Below are 26541 nucleotides of genomic sequence, written 5' to 3' on the forward strand. Positions count from 1 at the left end.
TAACCCTCAGACAGATTAGATGTAGTATCTCTCTTTAACCCCAGACAGATTAGATGTAGTATCTCTCTTTAACCCCAGACAGATTAGATGTAGTAACCGTCTTTAACCCCCAGACAGATTAGATGTAGTACCTCTCTTTAACCCCAGACAGATTAGATGTAGTATCTCTCTTTAACCCCAGACAGATTAGATGTAGTACCCCTCCTTAACCCCCAGACAGATTAGATGTAGTACCCCTCTCTTTAACCCCAGACAGATTAGATGTAGTATCCCTCTCTTTAACCCTCAGACAGATTAGATGTAGTATCCCTCTTTAACCCTCAGACAGATTAGATGTAGTATCTCTCTTTAACCCCAGACAGATTAGATGTAGTAACCGTCTTTAACCCCCAGACAGATTAGATGTAGTATCTCTTTAACCCCCAGACAGATTAGATGTAATATCTCTCTTTAACCCCCAGACAGATTAGATGTAGTATCCCTCTTTAACCCCCAGACAGATTAGATGTAGTATCTCTCTTTAACCCCCAGACAGATTAGATGTAGTATCTCTCTTTAACCCCAGACAGATTAGATGTAGTAACCGTCTTTAACCCCCAGACAGATTAGATGTAGTATCTCTTTAACCCCCAGACAGATTAGATGTAATATCTCTCTTTAACCCCCAGACAGATTAGATGTAGTATCCCTCTTTAACCCCCAGACAGATTAGATGTAGTATCCCTCTTTAACCCCCAGACAGATTAGATGTAGTATCTCTCTTTAACCCCCTGACAGTGGTCTCAGACAGCATGCAGTACCAACCCGGGAGGCTGTAGAGGCCTGGAAGGCAGGCTGGGACAGGGCCTACTTGTGAGTCCTCACTAAGACACTGAAGAGGCTGTCCTGCTGTGCTAGCAGGTTGACTGCAGAGTCACACTCCACTAGCTGCCCCGCGGAGAACACCAGCACCTGTTCAGCCTCCAAGATGGAGGACACCAGGTGCTGGGTGCCAGAACGGAGAGAAGGAACAAAGGATAGATGGGAAGACAGAAGGAGAGGAGCAAGGACAGACAGACAGGGAAAACAAGGAAAAGAAGACAGGTGAAGGAAGGACAGCAGACAAGCTGTTTGAGTCTCGAGAGGCTAACGTGTCGATTCAGAGTTGAGATCTGCAGCACTCTTAACTTGAATTTTCATCAGTCTCCCACTGTCATCGATCAATTATTTACAGGAATGTTCGAGTTGCGCCTTATCTCAACTCTGAATCGGTCCGTAAATGCATTTGGAGGCGTGAGAAGCATTTGGAGATATGAGAAGCAGAGGTACAGTATGATGAAACAGGAGACATTGGAAAGATAGGATGAAGGAGAGGAGGAAATCTAAAAGCTAGGAGAAATCAGCTAGTCCTAGTCTCTATGCTTTCTCCAATGATTGATCCATAGAGAGAGAGAGCAGAGCGAGAGGAGTCTCCACATCTATACAGAGAATAACTTCTAGATCTGACCTTTCTACCTAATGACCTACAGGCTGTTACAGACTTACTGCAATAGTGACGACTGTTCGGTCGGCGAAGGCTGTCATCACCACCTTCTGTAACACATTCTCCTATAGGGGTGAGAAATGACATGTAGGTCAGCTCTTTTCCTTTCATAGTGCACTACTTTTGACAAGAGCCCTATGGCTCTTAGTCCACTTTATAGGGAATAGTGTGTCACTTGGAGCACAATCTTAGATACAGCCATATACACTCCACAGCAATGTCACTACACTGTGAGTGCTGTCCCCTCTTCGCTGTCTGCATCAGTGTGATGGTAGTTTGATAGAGTGTACCTGTCAGGGTCAAAGGTTAATGCTACGGCTGTGACCGTAATGACCTCAGATTGATGTTGGCCTGCTTGTCCCTATAAAAAATCAAATAAAGAGAGTCGCACACTCTATATTTAAACTGCCAGTAATTTATATATAAACTGCCAGGGATTGGAGCTATGAACTATGCATGCCTCCGGACTGAAACCTGAGAGGCTGGAGGAGAGTGACGGTCCTCACTGTTGCGCAACAATCGCAACAAAACTGCCCCTAAAGATAGAATCCTTAATTGAAACAATAACAACGTGTTCTCCCAGCCTCAGGATGGGGCTGGAGAATGGAATCCCTCTCAAATACATAGACAGAGCTGTGGACGCAAGGACTGACCATCCATGATATCAACATTATAGTTGTAAACATGTTTTGAGGCTATACAGTGTTTGTTTACATTTACATCGTTTACAAACATTGGAGTAAAACAAGGTTATATTTTGGGTTCTGATGGGGTACGACAGTTGAACTGAGCTCATGAGGCATTTATCAGTTATGTTCTTTAAGAATCAATGGCTACATATCATTTATAAGTCCAAAAATGGATATAGCAACTAAGGATTCAGGCTTTACTGGAAATCAGTGCTTCATTTCCAAACTGGTGGCCTAATGAAGAGTATGTGGCTGGTTGAAATACATGGACATGTGTTCTGCTATTGACCAAACCTCTATGTACAGGGCTCAATAATGAATGTCATATGTAACCCTGGCAACTCAAATAATAAACGCGTAATAGGAGGACAAATATAAAGATGTCTGGTTTGTGTTTTTATAATGTATCTGACATTATACTTGTGCTTTATGTTTGTACCCATATGAGGTGAAAGTAATGTCATAGATCTGTCTGTAAAAAATGAAAGAGCAGAAAATGAAACATCTGATCATAATGTCACTAAAGAGCTAGTGATGGAGGGTACATGGCTGTTAGGGTGTGTGAGCTCACCGTTGCCATGTCGATGGATGCAGTAGCTTCGTCCATAATGAGGATGGAGCTCTTCCTGACGAAGGCTCTGGCCAGACAGAACAACTGCCTCTGACCCACACTGAAGTTCTCCCCTCCCTCTGTCACCACCGCGTCTGGAACACACACACACACACTTGTTATTAAGGCAATCGTCTTTCTGAAATCTCACATTTTAGCAGCATACTCTCTGATTAGTTTTTCCCTCCAATATGCTTTCCCAAAGATTGTGTGGTTGGAGGTGGCCAGATTGTGTGACAGACAGACAGACAGGCAGGCAGGCAGGCAGGCAGGCAGGCAGGCAGGCAGACAGACAGACAGACAGACAGACAGACAGACAGACAGACAGACAGACAGACAGACAGACAGGCAGGCAGGCAGGCAGGCAGGCAGGCAGGCAGGCAGACAGACAGACAGACAGACAGACAGACAGACAGACAGACAGACAGACAGACAGACAGACACATACCCAGTCCCCCAGTTAGGGCTTTGACCATGTTCTTCAGCTGGGCGATTTCTAGCGCCTCCCACAGTCTGTCATCAGTACAGGTACGCTCTGGGTCCAGGTTAAACCTGCCAGGGAGACATTACATCAGTACAGGTACTATCTGGGTCCAGGTTAAACCTGCCAGGGAGACATTACATCAGTTCAGGTACTATCTGGGTCCAGGTTAAACCTGCCAGGGAGACATTACATCAGTACAGGTACTATCTGGGTCCAGGTTAAACCTGCCAGGGAGACATTACATCAGTACAGCTACTCTCTGGGTCCAGGTTAAACCTGCCAGGGATACATTATATCAGTTCAGGTACTATCTGGGTCCAGGTTAAACCTGCCAGGGAGACATTATATCAGTACAGGTACTATCTGGGTCCAGGTTAAACCTGCCAGGGAGACATTATATCAGTACAGGTACTATCTGGGTCCAGGTTAAACCTGCCAGGGAGACATTACATCAGTACAGGTACTCTCTGAAATACAGAGAGAGACAGAGAGAGACAGAGAGAGGGACGGAGAGAGCGACGGAGAGAGGGACAGAGAGAGAGACAGAGAGGGACAGAGAGAGAGACAGAGAGAGAGAGAGAGAGGAAGGGAGGAGAGAACCCACTACTGTCTGTGGATGACCATAACAGGCAATGGCCCAGTGTTTGGACTGGGGCCCATCCTCTTAGCTAAAACTCCCGCAGCACAAAGCCAGAGGGAATCCTCACTCACTGCCACACTATCTCGTACTACAACTGTTCCACTGGGTCTAATGATGTGGCAATTGTTAACCATGGTGAGGCATCTATAGTAGCTCTAACTGCAATCGACACACTGTTATTGTAGGACCAATCACCCAAGGCCTCTGTTCATGGAAACATCGCCATGGCAACGGGCTGGCTCAGCGCACGGTCCTCTCACTTACTGCCACATTGGATGGGTTGTTATTTCTTATCGGGACGAGAACGTCTTTCTAAATAAACACCACAGGCTCTTTGTGTTTTATAACAAACACAGCAGCTCAGTTATCTGCTAATACTCCAAACATCTTCAAGCTGTGGCACTAGAGAGAGAGAGAGAGAGAGAGAGAGAGAGAGAGCAGAGAGAGAGAGAGAGAGAGAGAGAGAGAGCAGAGAGAGAGAGAGAGAGAGAGAGAGCAGAGAGAGAGAGAGAGCAGAGAGAGAGAGAGAGAGACTATCCAATGTCCTGGGAGCGGGATGAACTTTCATGACATCTGCTGAGGAGTTTCATATTTTAACCAAACATTTGTATAGCTTCATTTTTACTTCATAAAGTAAACTGAATTAGGCCCACTGTTACTGTTCTGTTATTGTCTTCTGAACAATATATCATAGAACACTAAAGTTGTTTTCTACCCGTGTGTTGGCAGACGGTTATCTGTTCAACTTCCTAAACCACAACACTGTAGTCCTCATGGCAGTCGCTGTGTGTAAACAAAGGTGGCATTGATTATACATTGATTATCCATTGATTATACATTGATTATACATTGATTATACGTTGATTATAATTTACTGATCTATTTCTCCACTGAGAGACATGAGGAAGTTACTGTTTATTGGCCTTGTCTGCTTGTGTTACACTGGATCCTTCACTGCCTCTGTGTGTGTGTGTGAGAGGGGGGGGGGGGGGGGGGTGTGTGTGTGTGTGTGTGTGTGTGTGTGTGTGTGTGTGTGTGTGTGTGTGTGGTGTGTGTGTGTGTGTGTGTGTGTGTGTGTGTGTGTGTGTGTGTGTGTGTGTGTGTGTGTGTGTGTGTGAGTGTGTGTGTGAGTGTGTGTGTGTGTGTGTGTGTGTGCTCGCAATAATGTGTCTCTTATGTCAGCTTCCGGGCGAGTTCTTGTGTGCATGTCTGTGATTGTCAGCAGCCAGAGCACGTGGTGCTGACCCAGTATCTTGGTTCTAACGTTCTGCAAGTACACACTGGCTCACACACACACTGACTGGCTCTCACACAGACGCACACACACCTGGTTCTTCACTGCACGTACAGTGTCCTGGTAAGTGTTCTAACATTCTAAGGTTCTACACGTAGCCGACGTACCGGATGGATCCGCTGAACAGCACCGGGTCCTGGAGGATGATGGACAGACGAGACCTCAGGGTCTGAAGGGGCAACTTACAGATGTCTATACCATCAATGATGATCTGCCCTGAGAGGAGATGCAGAGATACAGAGAGAGACAGAGAGAGACAGAGAGAGACAGACCGAGAGACAGAGAGAGAGAGAGAGACAGAGACAGAGAGAGATACAGACAGAGAGACAGAGAGAGAGAGAGAGAGACAGAGACAGATACAGAGAGAGACAGAGAGAGAGAGAGAGAGACAGATACAGAGAGAGACAGATACAGAGAGAGACAGAGAGAGACAGAGGACAGAGAGAGAGAGAGACAGAGAGAGAGACAGAGAGAGAGATACAGACAGAGAGACAGAGAGAGAGACAGAGAGAGAGAGAGACAGAGAGTGAGAAAGACAGAGAGAGAGAGAGAGACAGAGAGAGAGAGAGAGAGAGATACAGACAGAGAGAGAGAGATACACAGACAGAGAGATAGATACAGATAGAGAGAGATACAGACAGAGAGAGATACAGACAGAGAGAGAGATACAGACAAAGAGAGAGATAGATAAAGAGCGAGCGAAAGAGAGCGATACAGACAGAGAGAGGGCGAGAGATACAGAAAGAGAGAGAGAGCATCAAAGCATATATGGTCTGGTTGTTGATGCCATTCTGTTCTGTATATTGTAGGAGAATACACAAGTAAACTGAACATCACATTTATTATCATTACTCACTGAACATATTTCATGTTTCTACTCTATTTATTTAGTCTATTTCTGGGGACATTATCTTCCCAAGAATGTCCACTGGTGAGTCTATTAGTACGACTACAGTCAACATCGTAGTGTTCAAGCTCGCTCCCTCTGCCTTTATAAGGGGACACTGGGAACAAATATGTGTCTTAATTCATTGTTAAGTAAAATACATTTGTCTGCGGCAGCAGTGCTCGTGTGGAAAGAGAGCATGTATTGTTGGGTTTGGTGAAAGATAGGTTTGTCTGACTTGGCTGAGTAGGAGCGGTGTAAATACAAAGATTATTCAGACAGAGTAAAATCTGAATATTATCCTATGATTGTTTATCAGTGGATTCTGACAAACTGATCTTCAACGTTGGAAAATAAATCCAGAACATTATGTTTTGATTATTCTATTTATGACATTTGGCCAGAGGCTGGAGATATGCATACTAACAATAACAGGCCCCCTGCAGAAAGTTGTGTACAAAGGACAACTAAATATGACATCATCATAGGATGTCAGGATGACAGTGACCACAGGGCCGTACTGTGTAAACAGAGGAAACTAAAAGGAGGCTATGGATTTCAGCAGAGGACCTATTTCCCTTTATCAGATGAGAATAAACACAGCTCCACTCAAACTAACGACCATATTATAACATCAGCCTCCCTCTGACTTTTGAAAGGGCACTTTGGGACAGGAAGGTCAAGGAAGAGGAGGACTGTGAGGAGGACTGTGAGGAGGGCCTGTGAGGAGGACTGTGAGGAGGACTATGAGGAGGACTGTGAGGAGGACTGTGAGGAGGGCCTGTGAGGAGGACTGTGAGGAGGACTATGAGGAGGACTGTGAGGAGGACTGTGAGGAGGACTGTGAGGAGGGCCTGTGAGGAGGACTGTGAGGAGGACTGTGAGGAGGGCCTGTGAGGAGGACTGTGAGGAGGACTATGAGGAGGACTGTGAGGAGGACTGTGAGGAGGACTGTGAGGAGGACTATGAGGAGGACTGTGAGGAGGACTGTGAGGAGGACTATGAGGAGGACTGTGAGGAGGACTGTGAGAGGGTTTTGTACAACCACTTCTTTCAATCTACTGTAAAGTAAAACCAGACAGTCACTTTGAGGGAGCTGTGTAACGAGTGCCAGGTCTGAGCATCAAGGCTCCTGTCCACAGCTTCAGAGGCCTTCTACACCTGAATCACAGGAGAGACAGACTAACCTTCAAACACGTCCACCATATTGAAGAAGGCCAGAGAGAGGGAGGACTTTCCACTTCCTGTGCGTCCACAGATGCCCACCTAGAGAGAGGAGAGGGAGAAAGAGGGGATTGATTAGTTATTAAACAGTCATTACACGCCAGTGGGAGACACAATCTGTCAGCTTGGCCCTCTACTCTCATGAACAGGACTAGGAGTTTTTCCTCACAAGGTAAAACTCAAGAGTCCTACAGAAACTTTTGTTTAACAGTACATTACTGTAAAGTTTACAGTAACATAGTGTCCCTTTTTTTCAGTAACTAACACGTAAATGGCTGCCAGTAAATGACCTTAAAAACAACAGGATTGTATTTTTTACAGTGTACTTACTGTATAAAATGGAGCTACCCATAAACACGCGGTCAGCCTCACACTCAACCACAGTACATTACTATTCTTAGATCTGGACCGAATTACACAGTTCCACACTCACGTTTTCTCTCATTGGGTCAAAGACACCACACACACACAGCCACACACACAGCCAGGCCTCTCTACTAAGGGTTTATATCCCCAGATTTAACATGTTTGAGTATATGAGGATTAATGGGATACCTAAACTGAGTCAGATTAAAAGGGGAATACAGGGTGGTTGTAGAAATTGAGGCTCAGCAGGAGACACTAAACTCATCATACTCTTCCAGACATAATATCCAGCCCTGGAATGGTTATAAGACACAGTTACTGATACACAGATATAGAGACACATATTAACCAGCCCTGCTTATAAAACACTCACAGATACACAGATAGAGAGATACCTAATATCCAGCCTTGCTTATAAAACACTCACAAATACACAGATAGAGAGATACCTAATATCCAGCCTTGCTTATAAAACACTCACAGATACAGATAGAGAGATACCTAATATCCAGCCCTGCTTACAGAGCACTCACACAGATAGAGACATACGTAATATCCAGCCCTGCTTACAGAGCACGGAGTCAAAGAGAGATAGTAGAACACCTACTTCAGTCCTGGCTATTGTTCCAGCCCAGCATCAACTAACACACCTGATTCAACTACTCAATCAGTTGAATAATGTGTGTTGCAGTGGAGGCTGCTGAGGGGAGGACGGCTCATAATAATGTCTGGAATGGAGTCAATGGAATGGCATCAAACCATGTGTTTGATGTATTTGATACCATTCTACCTGTTCCGCTCCAGCCATTACCAACAGCCCGTTCTCCTCAATTAAGGTGCCACCAACCTCATGTGGTGTGTTGGTACTGGGCTGGATCAAAAGCCTGCACAACCCGTGTCTCTCTAGGACCAGGACTGAAGAACACGGTCTGAGAAGGAGTTCTAGTAGCTCTGTATCTCTGATTCTCTGCTCTGGACTGGGTATCTCTCTCTACCTGTGTATCTGCATTCAGGCTCCTCACAGCAGAAGTGAAGCAGCCTCATCAGTCAGGTCAGATAGCAGGAGTCTGCTGAGGTACAGTAACACTGCCCTGAGAGAACGGACATGTGTGTGCCGAAAGCTGGAAGACGCATGCCATACGGAGTCGCCGCGACCAACTAGTACGTTTCTTCACTATGTGTCAAGTCACAGTTGAGTTTAGGCACAGGGCTGTGATTCAAACAGAAAGTAAACGTCCACTTGCTTTTCACTGCTTTCATTGCGTTCAAATGTGATCATTATTCAGCGATATAGTCAGGAACAACGCGTGAAGTCACAGTTGCGTTAACGGAGGGCTCTGTGAGCGGGTGTGACTTCTGTCCAGGGTTGCTTAGCTCCCTAAATGTGATCTTTATTGAAGCTACAGCAACAATGTGCCGTCTCACAGTTGCGTTAAGACATAGGGCTGTTACTTACCTTCTGTCCAGGGTTGATGTAGGCATTAACGTGTTTGAGGACAGGCTTCAGAAGGGGGTCGTAACGGACACACAGATCCTGGATCTTTATCTCTCCATGCTGGGGCCAGTCCTCGGGGACCTGGGAGGTATCTGGAAAGAACACATATAGTCCACCATTAACAAAACATGAATGTGATGTGTAATTATATACTGTGATCACACACAATAACTAGGGCTAGCAGCTTTTCCTTGGCACAATAACACATACAGTAGAACATCCAGCACAGTCATACAGTAGGACATCCAGGACAGTCATACAGTAGGACATCCAGGACAGTCATACAGTAGGACATCCAGGACAGTCATACAGTAGGACATCCAGCACAGTCATACAGTAGGACATCCAGGACAGTCATACAGTAGGACATCCAGGACAGTCATACAGTAGGACATCCAGGACAGTCATACAGTAGGACATCCAGCACAGTCATACAGTAGGACATCCAGGACAGTCATACAGTAGGACATCCAGGACAGTCATACAGTAGGACATCCAGGACAGTCATACAGTAGGACATCCAGCACAGTCATACAGTAGGACATCCAGGACAGTCATACAGTAGTGAATTTGGGGACAGTCACACAACTGACGATGCAGTAAACAGAGGTCTCTTTGTCAAAGGTGGTGCCCTAAGTGCTACTCAGGACCACTCTTCCTACTGTGACCAGGCTCTGGTCTGTTTAGACTGCAGCATTTGGCTACTTCAAAAGTAGTCTGTGTTTTACAGCTAAAACCATGCATGCAGTCCTTAAAATAAGGGTTGGTGGTTTTCTCCTCATGACTTAAGGGCTTCGAACGGACACAGAGGAAACAAAAGGACTAAATGAATCAAAGGGAAGGATGATAAAACAGGGCAAGATGACAGCTCGTTGCTTGGACAAGCTCCACTCATTATCGTTGTATTGCTATCAGAGCCAAACTTTCCATTACGTCACAGTGTAGGAGGACAGCCCACTCTGGCAGGGGTTCTTTAACCACAGGACTCTAGCAGGGCCACGGCTCTAGAGATGGGGGACTCTATCCTCCCTCTCATCCATCTCTTCCTCCTCATGAACTCTCTCCCCCCTGCTCCTCCTTCTCCTCTCCTCCCTCTTCAATCTCACCTCCTAGTTGTTCCTCAACAACTCTCTCCCCCCTCCTCCTCCCTTAGTTCTAGCCCTCTTATCTTCCTCCCCCAAGAGACATGACCCCTTCTCTTCTTTTTTAACATCGCCATGGCAACAGCACATTACTTAAACTTCGATGCTGCTTTGGAAGGAGACCCGTAACGGGACTATTGTAAACTCCACAGAGACTCACTAGAGAAATGATGTTGGAATTCAGGAGGAGAAACACTGTCTGTGTCAAGTCGTTCTGCCCCACACTGCAAATCTGAAGACATTACCATGCTGTCAGATTGTTGCCATGTGTGGTTGACTGTTCTATTGCCATGGATTTTTAAATATAGTCCTTATAGATGTGTAGACTATGTTGAGCCATCCTCACTGTTACATGTTGGAGTTGACACTTGATAAATGGAAGCTTCAATCAGTGCTTACTTTTTTACATTTATTTTTATTTTACCTGTATTTAAATCAGTTAAGAACAAATTCTTATTTATAATGACGGCCTAGGAACAGTGGGTTAACTGCCTTGTTCAGGGGCAGAACGACAGATTTTTACCTTGACAGCTCGGGGATTCGATCTTGCAACATTTCAGTTATAAGTCCAACACTCTAACCACTAGGCTACCTGCTGCCCCTTTGCTATATACTTAATCTGTATATAGCCTCGCTATTGCTATTTTACTGCTGCTCTTTAATTATTTGTTACTTTTATTTCTTATTTTTGTAGGTATTCTTCTTAACTGCATTGTTGGTTAAGGGCTTGAAAGTGAGCAATTCACTGTAAAGTCTACACCTGTTGTATTCAGCGCATGTGACAAATACAATTGTATTTTATTTTATTTGATCTCGGAACACAGAACCAAATTGTGCAGCACACTGGCCAGCTACAGTCTGTCATGGGAGAGTGCTTAGTTGAACATCTATGGTTTTCATTTTGTGAGGAACTTTTCAAATAGCGTGAGCAGAGATGATGATCATATTTGGAACTGTGTGTTTCAGCAGGATTCCATTACCCTGTTCTATTGACTTTGTGTTTCAGCAGGATTCCATTACCCTGTCTATTGACTGTGTGTTTCAGCAGGATTCCATTACGCTGTTCTATTGACTGTGTTTCAGCCGGATTCCATTACCCTGTTCTATTGGCTGTGTGTTTCAGCAGGATTCCATTACCCTGTTCTATTGACTGTGTGTTTCAGCAGGATTCCATTACCCTGTTCTATTTACTGTGTGTTTCAGCAGGATTCCACTACCCTGTTCTATTGACTGTGTGTTTCAGCAGGATTCCATTACCCTGTTCTATTGACTGCGTGTTTCAGCAGGATTCCATTACCCTGTTCTATTGACTGCGTGTTTCAGCAGGATTCCATTACCCTGTTCTATTGACTGCGTGTTTCAGCAGGATTCCATTACCCTGTTCTATTGACTGCGTGTTTCAGCAGGATTCCATTACCCTGTTCTATTGACTGCGTGTTTCAGCAGGATTCCATTACCCTGTTCTATTGACTGCGTGTTTCAGCAGGATTCCATTACCCTGTTCTATTGACTGCGTGTTTCAGCAGGATCCCATTACCCTGTTCTATTGACTGCGTGTTTCAGCAGGATTCCATTACCCTGTTCTATTGACTGTGTGTTTCAGCAGGATCCCATTACCCTGTTCTATTGACTGTGTGTTTCAGCAGGATTCCATTACCCTGTTCTATTTACTGTGTGTTTCAGCAGGATTCCATTACCCTGTTCTATTGACTGTGTGTTTCAGCAGGATTCCATTACCCTGTTCTATTGACTGTGTTTCAGCAGGATTCCATTACCCTGTTCTATTGACTGTGTGTTTCAGCAGGATTCCATTACCCTGTTCTATTGACTGTGTGTTTCAGCAGGATTCCATTACCCAGTTCTATTGACTGTGTGTTTCAGCAGGATTCCATTGCCCTGTTCTATTGACTGTGTGTTTCAGCAGGATTCCATTACCCTATTCTATTGACTGTGTGTTTCAGCAGGATTCCATTACCCTGTTCTATTGACTGTGTGTTTCAGCAGGATTCCATTACCCTGTTCTATTGACTGTGTGTTTCAGCAGGATTCCATTACCCTGTTCTATTGACTGTGTGTTTCAGCAGGATTCCATTACCCTGTTCTATTGACTGTGTGTTTCAGCAGGATTCCATTACCCTGTTCTATTGCCTGTGTGTTTCAGCAGGATTCCATTACCCTGTTCTATTGACTGTGTGTTTCAGCAGGATTCCATTACCCTGTTCTATTGACTGTGTGTTTCAGCAGGATCCCATTACCCTGTTCTATTGACTGTGTGTTTCAGCAGGATTCCATTACCCTGTTCTATTGACTGTGTGTTTCAGCAGGATCCCATTACCCTGTTCTATTGACTGTGTGTTTCAGCAGGATTCCATTACCCTGTTCTATTTACTGTGTGTTTCAGCAGGATTCCATTACCCTGTTCTATTGACTGTGTGTTTCAGCAGGATTCCATTACCCTGTTCTATTGACTGTGTTTCAGCAGGATTCCATTACCCTGTTCTATTGACTGTGTGTTTCAGCAGGATTCCATTACCCTGTTCTATTGACTGTGTGTTTCAGCAGGATTCCATTTCCCTGTTCTATTGACTGTGTGTTTCAGCAGGATTCCATTACCCTGTTCTATTGACTGTGTGTTTCAGCAGGATTCCAATACCCTGTTCTATTGACTGTGTGTCTCAGCAGGATTCCATTACCCTGTTCTATTGACTGTGTGTTTCAGCAGGATTCCATTACCCTGTTCTATTGACTGTGTGTTTCAGCAGGATTCCATTACCCTGTTCTATTGACTGTGTGTTTCAGCAGGATTCCATTACCCTGTTCTATTGACTGTGTGTTTCAGCAGGATCCCATTACGCTGTTCTATTGACTGTGTGTTTCAGCAGGATTCCATTACCCTGATCTATTTACTGTGTGTTTCAGCAGGATTCCATTACCCTGTTCTATTGACTGTGTGTTTCAGCAGGATTCCATTACCCTGTTCTATTGACTGTGTGTTTCAGCAGGATGCCATTACCCTGTTCTATTGACTGTGTGTTTCAGCAGGATTCCATTACCCTGTTCTATTGACTGTGTGTTTCAGCAGGATTCCATTACCCTGTTCTATTTACTGTGTGTTTCAGCAGGATTCCACTACCCTGTTCTATTGACTGTGTGTTTCAGCAGGATTCCATTACCCTGTTCTATTGACTGTGTGTTTCAGCAGGATTCCATTTCCCTGTTCTATTGACTGTGTGTTTCAGCAGGATTCCATTACCCTGTTCTATTGACTGTGTGTTTCAGCAGGATTCCATTACCCTGTTCTATTGACTGTGTGTTTCAGCAGGATTCCATTACCCTGTTCTATTGACTGTGTGTTTCAGCAGGATTCCATTACCCTATTCTATTGACTGTGTGTTTCAGCAGGATTCCATTACCCTGTTCTATTGACTGTGTGTTTCAGCAGGATTCCATTACACTGTTCTATTGACTGTGTGTTTCAGCAGGATTCCATTACCCTGTTCTATTGACTGTGTGTTTCAGCAGGATTCCATTACCCTGTTCTATTGACTGTGTGTTTCAGCAGGATTCCATTACCCTGTTCTATTGCCTGTGTGTTTCAGCAGGATTCCATTACCCTGTTCTATTGACTGTGTGTTTCAGCAGGATTCCATTACCCTGTTCTATTGACTGTGTGTTTCAGCAGGATCCCATTACCCTGTTCTATTGACTGTGTGTTTCAGCAGGATTCCATTACCCTGTTCTATTGACTGTGTGTTTCAGCAGGATCCCATTACCCTGTTCTATTGACTGTGTGTTTCAGCAGGATTCCATTACCCTGTTCTATTTACTGTGTGTTTCAGCAGGATTCCATTACCCTGTTCTATTGACTGTGTGTTTCAGCAGGATTCCATTACCCTGTTCTATTGACTGTGTTTCAGCAGGATTCCATTATCCTGTTCTATTGACTGTGTGTTTCAGCAGGATTCCATTACCCTGTTCTATTGACTGTGTGTTTCAGCAGGATTCCATTACCCTGTTCTATTGACTGTGTGTTTCAGCAGGATTCCATTACCCTGTTCTATTGACTGTGTGTTTCAGCAGGATTCCATTACCCTGTTCTATTGACTGTGTGTTTCAGCAGGATCCCATTACCCTGTTCTATTGACTGTGTGTTTCAGCAGGATTCCATTACCCTGTTCTATTTACTGTGTGTTTCAGCAGGATTCCATTACCCTGTTCTATTGACTGTGTGTTTCAGCAGGATTCCATTACCCTGTTCTATTGACTGTGTTTCAGCAGGATTCCATTACCCTGTTCTATTGACTGTGTGTTTCAGCAGGATTCCATTACCCTGTTCTATTGACTGTGTGTTTCAGCAGGATTCCATTACCCTGTTCTATTGACTGTGTGTTTCAGCAGGATTCCATTACCCTGTTCTATTGACTGTGTGTTTCAGCAGGATTCCAATACCCTGTTCTATTGACTGTGTGTTTCAGCAGGATTCCATTACCCTGTTCTATTGACTGTGTGTTTCAGCAGGATTCCATTACCCTGTTCTATTGACTGTGTGTTTCAGCAGGATTCCATTACCCTGTTCTATTGACTGTGTGTTTCAGCAGGATTCCATTACCCTGTTCTATTGACTGTGTGTTTCAGCAGGATTCCATAACCCTGTTCTATTTACTGTGTGTTTCAGCAGGATTCCATTACCCTGTTCTATTGACTGTGTGTTTCAGCAGGATTCCATTACCCTGTTCTATTGACTGTGTTTCAGCAGGATTCCATTACCCTGTTCTATTGACTGTGTGTTTCAGCAGGATTCCATTACCCTGTTCTATTGACTGTGTGTTTCAGCAGGATTCCATTACCCTGTCCTATTGACTGTGTGTTTCAGCAGGATTCCATTACCCTGTTCTATTGACTGTGTGTTTCAGCAGGATTCCATTACCCTGTTCTATTGACTGTGTGTTTCAGCAGGATTCCATTACCCTGTTCTATTGACTGTGTCTTTCAGCAGGATTCCATTACCCTGTTCTATTGACTGTGTGTTTCAGCAGGATTCCATTACCCTGTTCTATTGACTGTGTGTTTCAGCAGGATTCCATTACCCTGTTCTATTGACTGTGTGTTTCAGCAGGATTCCATTACCCTGTTCTATTGACTGTGTGTTTCAGCAGGATTCCATTACCCTGTTCTATTGACTGTGTGTTTCAGCAGGATTCCATTACCCTGTTCTATTGACTGTGTGTTTCAGCAGGATTCCATGACCCTGTTCTATTGACTGTGTGTTTCAGCAGGATTCCATTACCCTGTTCTATTGACTGTGTGTTTCAGCAGGATTCCATTACCCTGTTCTATTGACTGTGTGTTTCAGCAGGATTCCATTACCCTGTTCTATTGACTGTGTGTTTCAGCAGGATTCCATTACCCTGTTCTATTGACTGTGTGTTTCAGCAGGATTCCATTACCCTGTTCTATTGACTGTGTGTTTCAGCAGGATTCCATTACCCTGTTCTATTGACTGTGTGTTTCAGCAGGATTCCATTACCCTGTTCTATTGACTGTGTGTTTCAGCAGGATTCCATTACCCTGTTCTATTGACTGTGTGTTTCAGCAGGATTCCATTACCCTGTTCTATTGCCTGTGTGTTTCAGCAGGATTCCATTACCCTGTTCTATTGACTGTGTGTTTCAGCAGGATTCCATTACCCTGTTCTATTGACTGTGTGTTTCAGCAGGATCCCATTACCCTGTTCTATTGACTGTGTGTTTCAGCAGGATTCCATTACCCTGTTCTATTGACTGTGTGTTTCAGCAGGATCCCATTACCCTGTTCTATTGACTGTGTGTTTCAGCAGGATTCCATTACCCTGTTCTATTTACTGTGTGTTTCAGCAGGATTCCATTACCCTGTTCTATTGACTGTGTGTTTCAGCAGGATTCCATTACCCTGTTCTATTGACTGTGTTTCAGCAGGATTCCATTATCCTGTTCTATTGACTGTGTGTTTCAGCAGGATTCCATTAACCTGTTCTATTGACTGTGTGTTTCAGCAGGATTCCATTACCCTGTTCTATTGACTGTGTGTTTCAGCAGGATTCCATTACCCTGTTCTATTGACTGTGTGTTTCAGCAGGATTCCATTACCCTGTTCTATTGACTGTGTGTTTCAGCAGGATCCCATTACCCTGTTCTATTGACTGTGTGTTTCAGCAGGATTCCATTACCCTGTTCTATTTACTGTGTGTTTCAGCAGGATTCCATTACCCTGTTCTATTGACTGTGTGTTTCAGCAGGATTCCATTACCCTGTTCTATTGACTGTGTTTCAGCAGGATTCCATTACCCTGTTCTATTGACTGTGTGTTTCAGCAGGATTCCATTACCCTGTTCTATTGACTGTGTGTTTCAGCAGGATTCCATTACCCTGTTCTATTGACTGTGTGTTTCAGCAGGATTCCATTACCCTGTTCTATTGACTGTGTGTTTCAGCAGGATTCCAATACCCTGTTCTATTGACTGTGTGTTTCAGCAGGATTCCATTACCCTGTTCTATTGACTGTGTGTTTCAGCAGGATTCCATTACCCTGTTCTATTGACTGTGTGTTTCAGCAGGATTCCATTACCCTGTTCTATTGACTGTGTGTTTCAGCAGGATTCCATTACCCTGTTCTATTGACTGTGTGTTTCAGCAGGATTCCATTACCCTGTTCTATTGACTGTGTGTTTCAGCAGGATTCCATTACCCTGTTCTATTGACTGTGTGTTTCAGCAGGATTCCATTACCCTGTTCTATTGACTGTGTGTTTCAGCAGGATTCCATTACCCTGTTCTATTGACTGTGTGTTTCAGCAGGATTCCATTACCCTGTTCTATTGACTGTGTGTTTCAGCAGGATTCCATTACCCTGTTCTATTGACTGTGTGTTTCAGCAGGATTCCATTACCCTGTTCTATTGACTGTGTGTTTCAGCAGGATTCCATTACCCTGTTCTATTGACTGTGTGTTTCAGCAGGATTCCATTACCCTGTTCTATTGACTGTGTGTTTCAGCAGGATTCCATTACCCTGTTCTATTGACTGTGTGTTTCAGCAGGATTCCATTACCCTGTTTTATTGACTGTGTGTTTCAGCAGGATTCCATTACCCTGTTCTATTGACTGTGTGTTTCAGCAGGATTCCATTACCCTGTTCTATTGACTGTGTGTTTCAGCAGGATTCCATTACCCTGTTTTATTGACTGTGTGTTTCAGCAGGATTCCATTACCCTGTTCTATTGACTGTGTGTTTCAGCAGGATTCCATTACCCTGTTCTATTGACTGTGTGTTTCAGCAGGATTCCATTACCCTGTTCTATTGACTGTGTGTTTCAGCAGGATTCCATTACCCTGTTCTATTGACTGTGTGTTTCAGCAGGATTCCATTACCCTGTTCTATTGACTGTGTGTTTCAGCAGGATTCCATTACCCTGTTCTATTGACTGTGTGTTTCAGCAGGATTCCATTACCCTGTTCTATTGACTGTGTGTTTCAGCAGGATTACATTACCCTGTTCTATTTACTGCTGACTATTTTAAACCAAATCTTGCGTGGGCACTGTCCAGCTTCTGTCACAAGAGACTCCAGGGTATTGGGAAGCAGCATTTGGTGTGGGAGTGTGTTTAGTTTACCCATGGAGCCTTCGTAGTTCTCAGACTCTGTACTCAGGAAGCTGTTGACCTTCTTGACAGCAGCCATCTGGACCTCTAAGTCAGCCAGGTTCCTCACCACCCAGTTCAGGTAGTTGGTCACCTGGGTAACGAGAGGTAAACACAATATTTATTTCATCCGTGTTCTATGAAGTGTCATTACTAGGTATAGACATAATACTACTATTAATAATACTATTAATTATAATCATTGTTATTATTATTATTGTAATATGTCTGAGTGGGAGTCTTTTTTACCCATTGCCTTGGACAATATGAGGTTAGCCAAAGGTATTTAATGGTTGAGAAGAATACATAAAAGGCTGATCAGTCAGAAGAGAGTGCTATAGAGAAGAGTCGTGGATGGGCTATGCTCTCTGAGGAGTGATAAGCCTACAGAAAAAAATACTGTGGGTTTTTGTTACAGTAAAAACAAAGATAAATGCTGAGGACAATACAGCTTCTATTGTTTCATATCTTCTGGCAGTGGGAGAGGAATACAATCCATCTATTAAAAATATCCCTTCTCTACAAAGGACTGGCAACAATACTCCTCTCATTAATGTGACTGATGCAGTCCTTCTCTGTACAGTTCCATAAATGGTCTACTGAATACCTTGTCTAAATACTTGCTGCCTTGACATCTTGTAAACGTCTGAATGGGCAATACAACTACACTCAGGTCCAGGTGAATGAGGGCCTGTTATTAAAAAGATTCTCATCTGAGGAAGTTGATCCTGTACGTTGTTTCTGTGCTGTGGGTATTTTCATGTTTAGGTGACATTGGGGAGACGTTGACTCACTGTAAGGGCGTAGGTCAGGCCTAACCCCACCATGCTAGAGGGAAGGTTCTTGCCAGAGCTCCATATTGAGGCTACTGCTGCTGTTAGCACAATGACAGCACCCAGGTAGTCCTGGGAGAGAAAGAGAGACAGATAAGATAGTTAGAGGGAGAGAGAGAGAATTTGAAGTTGTGAATTCAACACAGCATTTAGCTCTAATCTCAAAAAGTAATTTCTTCTAATTTTGCAGCTCAGCGTGATAAGAAACCAGGGAGTATTGTGTTGAATATTCAGTAGGATACCATTAGTATTACAATAGTCCCATGTGGTATTAATAATGTCATGGTTGAATGGTGGACATGAATATTCTCTCACCGTTCTGACCTCCAACCAGCGGTTGGCAGCAGAGAGGAACAGGTAGGCTGTGTTGTTGGTATCTGTCAGCTCCAGCATCTTCTGCTTGAATCGAGATTCATGTCTGAAGAACAAATGGAAAATAAATATAGCTTATACCTACCAGACTCTTTCCCATCTGAAAATGTGACCAGGTTTGAACCCGGCGTCTAGACTGTGTTAGCCCGCACGTCTCCAGGTCCCAGTCCTGGTTAGGGTTCATAGAAGCACCTCCGTTAGACAAACACTGAACTGGGATTGTTTCAGGACTGGACCATCATACCTGATGATGTGAGTTGGACCATGGCTGCTACACAGCTAAGTGACATCTAACATCTAACATTGGACCACGAGAGAAAGAGAGAGAAGCCACGGTGCTGCCAAGATGAGGAAGTCTTCAGGGAGGAAGAGGCTGTCTGAGGGGTAGTAACCGTGAGAGCTGTTTAATGTTGGATTACCACGATTCTGGGGAAAAGGAGGAACGTTCGTGAACTGTTTAGAGTGGGATTCATGTAATTCTGGATCAAGAGAAAGATTTGGGTTTGTGATATCCTCCATCCTCCATGAATGAATGGTTCTGGATGGGTTGGAAGAGTTCTAGATGGGATTCAAGTTGTTTAATTCACACTAATATTACATATAAGCAAAGGAATTAACCTTCAGTGTCAACAACGAGTTTCGGATGGCTAAGTACAGAGTTACTGCCTTCCAAAAACCTATAAGTGCTTCTTGAGTATGTTGTGTAACGATGCTCTGGGCGAAATTTCCACTCTGTCACACGTGTGTGTGTGTGTGTGTGTGTGTGTGTGTGTGTGTGTGTGTGTGTGTGTGTGTGTGTGTGTGTGTGTGTGTGTGTATGGTACACTGACCTGAATGCTCGGATGGTGGTGAGTCCCTCTGCAGTCTCAGAGAAGTGGCAGAGCAGAGGAAGCTGGGTGGAGTCATCTAAGTCCTGAAGGTCCCTGAGAGAGAAAATGAAGAAAAGTCTGGACAATGTGGAAACAGAGATGAAAAGCAAAGTAAAGGAAACTACATTGAGCTGAAATGGACCAGGTCTGCCCAGTGAACTCACTTTGAGGCGACCCGGAAGTACTTCTGTATAAAGTAGAAGGACACAGCCAGAGGAATCAGAGCGATGAGGAAGCTTGGGGTGACAAACGCTATGACCCCGATGGCTGACAGGCAGAGCAGAGTGGAGCGGGTCAAAGACTCCAGGGTAGGAGGGATGTGCTGGAGAAAGGGCGGATAGAGAGAGAGAGAGAGAGAGAGAGAGAGAGGAAGAGAAAGAGAGAGAGGGAGGAGATAGTATCATGTCAGTGCTACATTTCTGACCTACGCTCTGGACCTCAATTTCGTCCTCTTTAACGATCTGAGGTCACCTGAGGGACGTAATATAATGACGTGGGACGTGGACTCATCTCAACAATAGACTAATTCTGACGCCTGCAAATGACTGACAAACTCTTAATATTTGTGTGAGCTGTAATCTTAAGGCCACTCAGGGCAAGCCCAGCTGGAGAGCAGCACTGGAGTCTGTCCAATCACACCATGGCCAAAGACAGATCCTTCATCAGACAGATGACAGCTTCCTGAGTAGAGGATTCCCACAGTACTCATTTAACATTTAAATGTTTGGCATTTTGCAGTCATTCTTATCCAGAGCAACTTACAGGAGAAATTAGGGTTTAGTGCCTCGATCATGGGCACATCGACAGAGTTTTCACCTATTCGGCTGTGGATTTGAACCAGCGACCATTTGGTTACTGTCTCAACGCTCTTAACCGCTAGGGTACTTTACTTACCCTAATACTCCTGACTGAAATAAGTCAACAGATCAGTCTACTGAGGATGAACATCCTTTTCAGAATCACCTGATCTATGATGTTGGTGTCAGCTGAGAAACGGTTCAGGATCTGGCCCAAGGGGGTCACGTCAAAGAATCTGAAAAGAGATTCAAAATATATATTATTTCAAATATTAGTCTGAAAAATATATAAAATGTGAAAATGTTTATAATTAATAAATTATTCAACACATTCTTTCTGGTTCAACTATATTCAGTTCCCTTCTATTTAAACACGGATGATGTCATAAAGAGTATAAGAATCTGTGGGTGAGGTGTGTCGTGGGTACCTGATGGGTGGGGTGTGTCATGGGTACCTGATGGGTGGGGTGTGTCGTGGGTACCTGATGGGTGAGGTGTGTCGTGGGTACCTGATGGGTGAGGGGTGTTGTGGGTACCTGATAGGTGAGGTGTGTCGTGGGCACCTGATGGGTGAGGTTTGTCGTGGGTACCTGATAGGTGAGGTGTGTTGTGGGTACCTGATAGGTGAGGTGTGTTGTAGGTACCTGATAGGTGAGATGTGTCTTAGGTACCTGATGGGTGAGGTGTGTCTTAGGTACCTGATGGGGGAGGTGTGTCGTGGGTACCTGATAGGTGAGGTGTGTCGTGGGTACATGATAGGTGAGGTGTGCTGTGGGTACCTGCTGGGTGAGGGGTGTTGTGGGTACCTGATGGGTGAGGTGTGTTGTAGGTACCTGATAGGTGAGATGTGTTGTAGGTACCTGATAGGTGAGGTGTGTTGTGGGTACCTGATAGGTGAGGGGTGTTGTGGGTACCTGATAGGTGAGGTGTGTCATGGGTACCTGATAGGTGAGATGTATCGTGGGTACCTGATAGGTGAGGTGTGTCGTGGGTATCTGATAGGCGAGGTGTGTCTTAGATACCTGATGGGTGAGGTGTGTCGTAGGTACGTGATGGGTGAGGTGTGTCATGGGTACCTGATGGGTGAGATGTGTCGTGGGTACCTGATAGGTGAGGTGTGTTGTGGGTACCGGAGAGGTGAGGTGTGTTGTAGGTACCTGATAGGTGAGATGTGTCTTAGGTACCTGATGGGTGAGGTGTGTCGTGGGTACCTGATAGGTGAGGTGTGTTGTGGGTACCTGATAGGTGAGGTGTGTTGTGGTTACCTGATAGGTGAGATGTGTCGTGGGTACCTGATAGGTGAGGTGTGTCGTGGGTACCTGATAGGTGAGGTGTGTTGTGGGTACCTGATAGGTGAGGTGTGTTGTAGGTACCTGATAGGTGAGATGTGTCTTAGGTACCTGATGGGTGACGTGTGTCTTAGGTACCTGATGGGTGAGGTGTGTCGTGGGTACCTGATAGGTGAGGTGTGTCGTGGGTACATGATAGGTGAGGGGTGCTGTGGGTACCTGCTGGGTGAGGGGTGTTGTGGGTACCTGATGGGTGAGGTGTGTTGTAGGTACCTGATAGGTGAGATGTGTTGTAGGTACCTGATAGGTGAGGTGTGTTGTGGGTACCTGATAGGTGAGGGGTGTTGTGGGTACCTGATAGGTGAGGTGTGTCATGGGTACCTGATAGGTGAGATGTATCGTGGGTACCTGATAGGTGAGGTGTGTCGTGGGTATCTGATAGGCGAGGTGTGTCTTAGATACCTGATGGGTGAGGTGTGTCTTAGATACCTGATGGGTGAGGTGTGTCGTAGGTACGTGATGGGTGAGGTGTGTCATGGGTACCTGATGGGTGAGATGTGTCGTGGGTACCTGATAGGTGAGGTGTGTTGTGGGTACCTGATAGGTGAGGTGTGTTGTAGGTACCTGATAGGTGAGATGTGTCTTAGGTACCTGATGGGTGAGGTGTGTCGTGGGTACCTGATGGGTGAGGTGTGTCGTGGGTACCTGATGGGTGAGGTGTGTCGTGGGTACCTGATAGGTGTGGTGTGTTGTGGGTACCTGATAGGTGAGGGGTGTTGTGGGTACCTGATAGGTGAGGTGTGTCATGGGTACCTGATAGGTGAGGTGTATCGTAGGTACGTGATGGGTGAGGTGTGTCATGGGTACCTGATGGGTGAGATGTGTCGTGGGTACCTGATAGGTGAGGTGTGTTGTAGGTACCTGATAGGTGAGATGTGTCTTAGGTACCTGATGGGTGAGGTGTGTCGTGGGTACCTGATGGGTGAGGTGTGTCGTGGGTACGTGATGGGTGAGGTGTGTCGTAGGTACCTGATGGGTGAGGTGTGTAGTGGGTACCTGATGGGTGAGGTATGTCGTGGGTACCTGATGGGTGAGGTGTGTCGTGGGTACCTGATGGGTGAGGTGTGTCGTGGGTACATGATAGGTGAGGGGTGTTGTGGGTACCTGATGGGTGAGGGGTGTCGTGGGTACCTGATGGGTGAGGTGTGTTGTAGGTACCTGATAGGTGAGTTGTGTTGTGGGTACCTTATAGGTGAGGTGTGTCGTGTGTACCTGATGGGTGAGGTGTGTTGTGGGTACCTGATAGGTGAGGTGTGTCGTGGGTACCTGATGGGTGAGGTATGTCGTGGGTACCTGATGGGTGAGGTGTGTCGTGGGTACCTGATAGGTGAGGTGTGTCGTGGGTACATGATAGGTGAGATGTGTTTTAGATACCTGATGGGTGAGGTATGTCTTAGATACCTGATAGGTGAGGTGTGTCGTGGGTACCTGATAGGTGATGTGTATCGTGGGTACCTGATAGGTGAGGTGTGTCGTGGGTACCTGATAGGGAGATGTGTTGTAGGTACCTGATAGGTGAGGTGTGTTGTGGGTACCTGATAGGTGAGGTGTGTCGTGGGTACCTGATGGGTGAGGTGTGTTGTAGGTACCTGATAGGTGAGATGTGTCATGGGTACCTGATAGGTGAGGTGTATCGTGGGTACCTGATAGGTGAGGTGTGTCGTGGGTACCTGATAGGTGAGGTGTATCGTGGGTACCTGATAGGTGAGGTGTGTCATGGGTACCTGATAGGTGAGGGGTGTTGTACGTACCTGATGGGTGAGGTGTGTCGTGGGTACCTGATGGGTGAGGTGTGTCGTGGGTACCTGATAGGTGAGGGGTGTTGTGGGTACCTGATGGGTGAGGGGTGTCGTGGGTACCTGATGGGTGAGGTGTGTTGTAGGTACCTGATAGGTGAGGTGTGTTGTAGGTACCTGATAGGTGAGGTGTGTTGTGGGTACCTGATAGGTGAGAGGTGTCATGGGTACCTGATAGGTGAGGTGTATCGTGGGTACCTGATAGGTGAGAGGTGTCGTGGGTACCTGATAGGTGAGGTGTGTTGTGGGTACCTGATAGGTGAGAGGTGTTGTAGGTACCTGATAGGTGAGATGTGTCTTAGATACCTGATGGGTGAGGTGTGTCGTAGGTACCTGATGGGTGAGGTGTGTCGTGGGTACCTGATGGGTGAGGTGTGTCGTGGGTACCTGATGGGTGAGGTGTGTCGTGGGTACCTGATAGGTGAGGTGTGTTGTGGGTACCTGATAGGTGAGGTGTGTTGTAGGTACCTGATAGGTGAGATGTGTCATGGGTACCTGATAGGTGAGGTGTATCGTGGGTACCTGATAGGTGAGGTGTGTCGTGGGTACCTGATAGGTGAGGTGTATCGTGGGTACCTGATAGGTGAGGTGTGTTGTAGGTACCTGATAGGTGAGATGTGTTTTAGATACCTGATGGGTGAGGTGTGTCTTAGATACCTGATGGGTGAGGTGTGTCGTAGGTACCTGATGGGTGAGGTGTGTCGTGGGTAACTGATGGGTGAGGTGTGTCGTAGGTACCTGATGGGTGAGGTGTGTTGTAGGTACCTGATAGGTGAGATGTGTCTTAGGTACCTGATGGGTGAGTTGTGTCGTGGGTACCTGATGGGTGAGGTGTGTCGTAGGTACCTGATGGGTGAGGTGTGTCGTGGGTACCTGATGGGTGAGGTATGTCGTGGGTACCTGATGGGTGAGGTGTGTCGTGGGTACCTGATGGGTGAGGTGTGTCGTGGGTACATGATGGGTGAGGTATGTCGTGGGTACCTGATGGGTGAGGTGTGTCATGGGTACCTGATGGGTGAGGTGTCGTGGGTACATGATAGGTGAGGGGTGTCGTGGGTACCTGATGGGTGAGGGGTGTCGTGGGAACTTGATGGGTGAGGTGTGTTGTAGGTACCTGATAGGTGAGGTGTGTTGTGGGTACCTGAAAGGTGAGGTGTGTTGTAGGTACCTGATAGGTGAGATGTGTCGTGGGTACCTGATAGGTGAGGTGTGTCGTGGGTACCTGATAGGTGAGGTGTGTTGTGGGTACCTGATTGGTGAGGTGTGTTGTAGGTACCTGATAGGTGAGATGTGTCTTAGGTACCTGATGGGTGAGGTGTGTCGTGGGTACCTGATGGGTGAGGTGTGTCTTAGGTACCTGATAGGTGAGGTGTGTCGTGGGTACCTGATGGGTGAGGTGTGTCTTAGGTACCTGATGGGTGAGGTGTGTCGTGGGTACCTGATAGGTGAGGTGTGTCGTGGGTACATGATAGGTGAGGGGTGCTGTGGGTACCTGCTGGGTGAGGGGTGTTGTGGGTACCTGATGGGTGAGGTGTGTTGTAGGTACCTGATAGGTGAGATGTGTTGTAGGTACCTGATAGGTGAGGTGTTGTGGGTACCTGATAGGTGAGGGGTGTCGTGGGTACCTGATAGGTGAGGTGTGTCATGGGTACCTGATAGGTGAGGTGTATCGTGGGTACCTGATAGGTGAGGTGTATCGTGGGTACCTGATAGGTGAGGTGTGTCGTGGGTACCTGATAGGTGAGAAGTGTTGTGGGTACCTGATAGGTGAGGTGTGTTGCAGGTACCTGATAGGTGAGGTGTGTCGTAGGTACCTGATAGGTGAGGTGTGTTGTGGGTACCTGATAGGTGAGGTGTGTCATGGGTACCTGATAGGTGAGGTGTATCGTGGGTACCTGATAGGTGAGGTGTGTCGTGGGTACCTGATAGGTGAGGTGTGTTGTGGGTACCTGACAGGCGAGATGTGTTGTAGGTACCTGATAGGTGAGATGTGTCGTGGGTACCTGATGGGTGAGGTGTGTCGTGGGTACCTGATAGGTGTGGTGTGTTGTGGGTACCTGATAGGTGAGGGGTGTTGTGGGTACCTGATAGGTGAGGTGTGTCATGGGTACCTGATAGGTGAGGTGTATCGTAGGTACGTGATGGGTGAGGTGTGTCATGGGTACCTGATGGGTGAGATGTGTCGTGGGTACCTGATAGGTGAGGTGTGTTGTAGGTACCTGATAGGTGAGATGTGTCTTAGGTACCTGATGGGTGAGGTGTGTCGTGGGTACCTGATGGGTGAGGTGTGTCGTGGGTACGTGATGGGTGAGGTGTGTCGTAGGTACCTGATGGGTGAGGTGTGTAGTGGGTACCTGATGGGTGAGGTATGTCGTGGGTACCTGATGGGTGAGGTGTGTCGTGGGTACCTGATGGGTGAGGTGTGTCGTGGGTACATGATAGGTGAGGGGTGTTGTGGGTACCTGATGGGTGAGGGGTGTCGTGGGTACCTGATGGGTGAG

The 26541-nt window shown here is 45.9% G+C and overlaps 1 protein-coding gene across 6 annotated transcripts in view; it reads right to left on the reverse strand.

The window, feature by feature from the left end:
• LOC106609713 (ATP-binding cassette sub-family C member 9) overlaps positions 1–26541 on the reverse strand; it is an 81336-nt gene that overhangs the window by 4718 nt on the left and 50077 nt on the right. For 3 of the 6 annotated variants that reach the window (XM_045722346.2, XM_082977837.1, XM_082977838.1), the window contains 12 exons: positions 21062–21131; positions 20263–20420; positions 20060–20152; positions 19173–19275; positions 18819–18929; positions 17998–18118; positions 9172–9302; positions 7313–7391; positions 5347–5455; positions 3270–3373; positions 2783–2916; positions 1525–1587 (listed from right to left, as the gene is read on the reverse strand). In XM_045722346.2, coding sequence (XP_045578302.1) covers positions 1525–1587; positions 2783–2916; positions 3270–3373; positions 5347–5455; positions 7313–7391; positions 9172–9302; positions 17998–18118; positions 18819–18929; positions 19173–19275; positions 20060–20152; positions 20263–20420; positions 21062–21131 — 1276 coding nt within the window. Of the gene's footprint in view, positions 1–804; positions 985–1524; positions 1588–2782; positions 2917–3269; positions 3374–3664; positions 3738–5346; positions 5456–7312; positions 7392–9171; positions 9303–17997; positions 18119–18818; positions 18930–19172; positions 19276–20059; positions 20153–20262; positions 20421–21061; positions 21132–26541 lie in introns of those variants that run through there. The other 3 variants (XM_082977836.1, XM_045722351.2, XM_082977839.1) reach the window with 2 other exon arrangements.

Source organism: Salmo salar, chromosome 07, assembly GCF_965601325.2.
Source record: "Salmo salar chromosome 07, fSalSal1, whole genome shotgun sequence".
NCBI classification, from domain to species: Eukaryota; Metazoa; Chordata; class Actinopteri; order Salmoniformes; family Salmonidae; genus Salmo; species Salmo salar.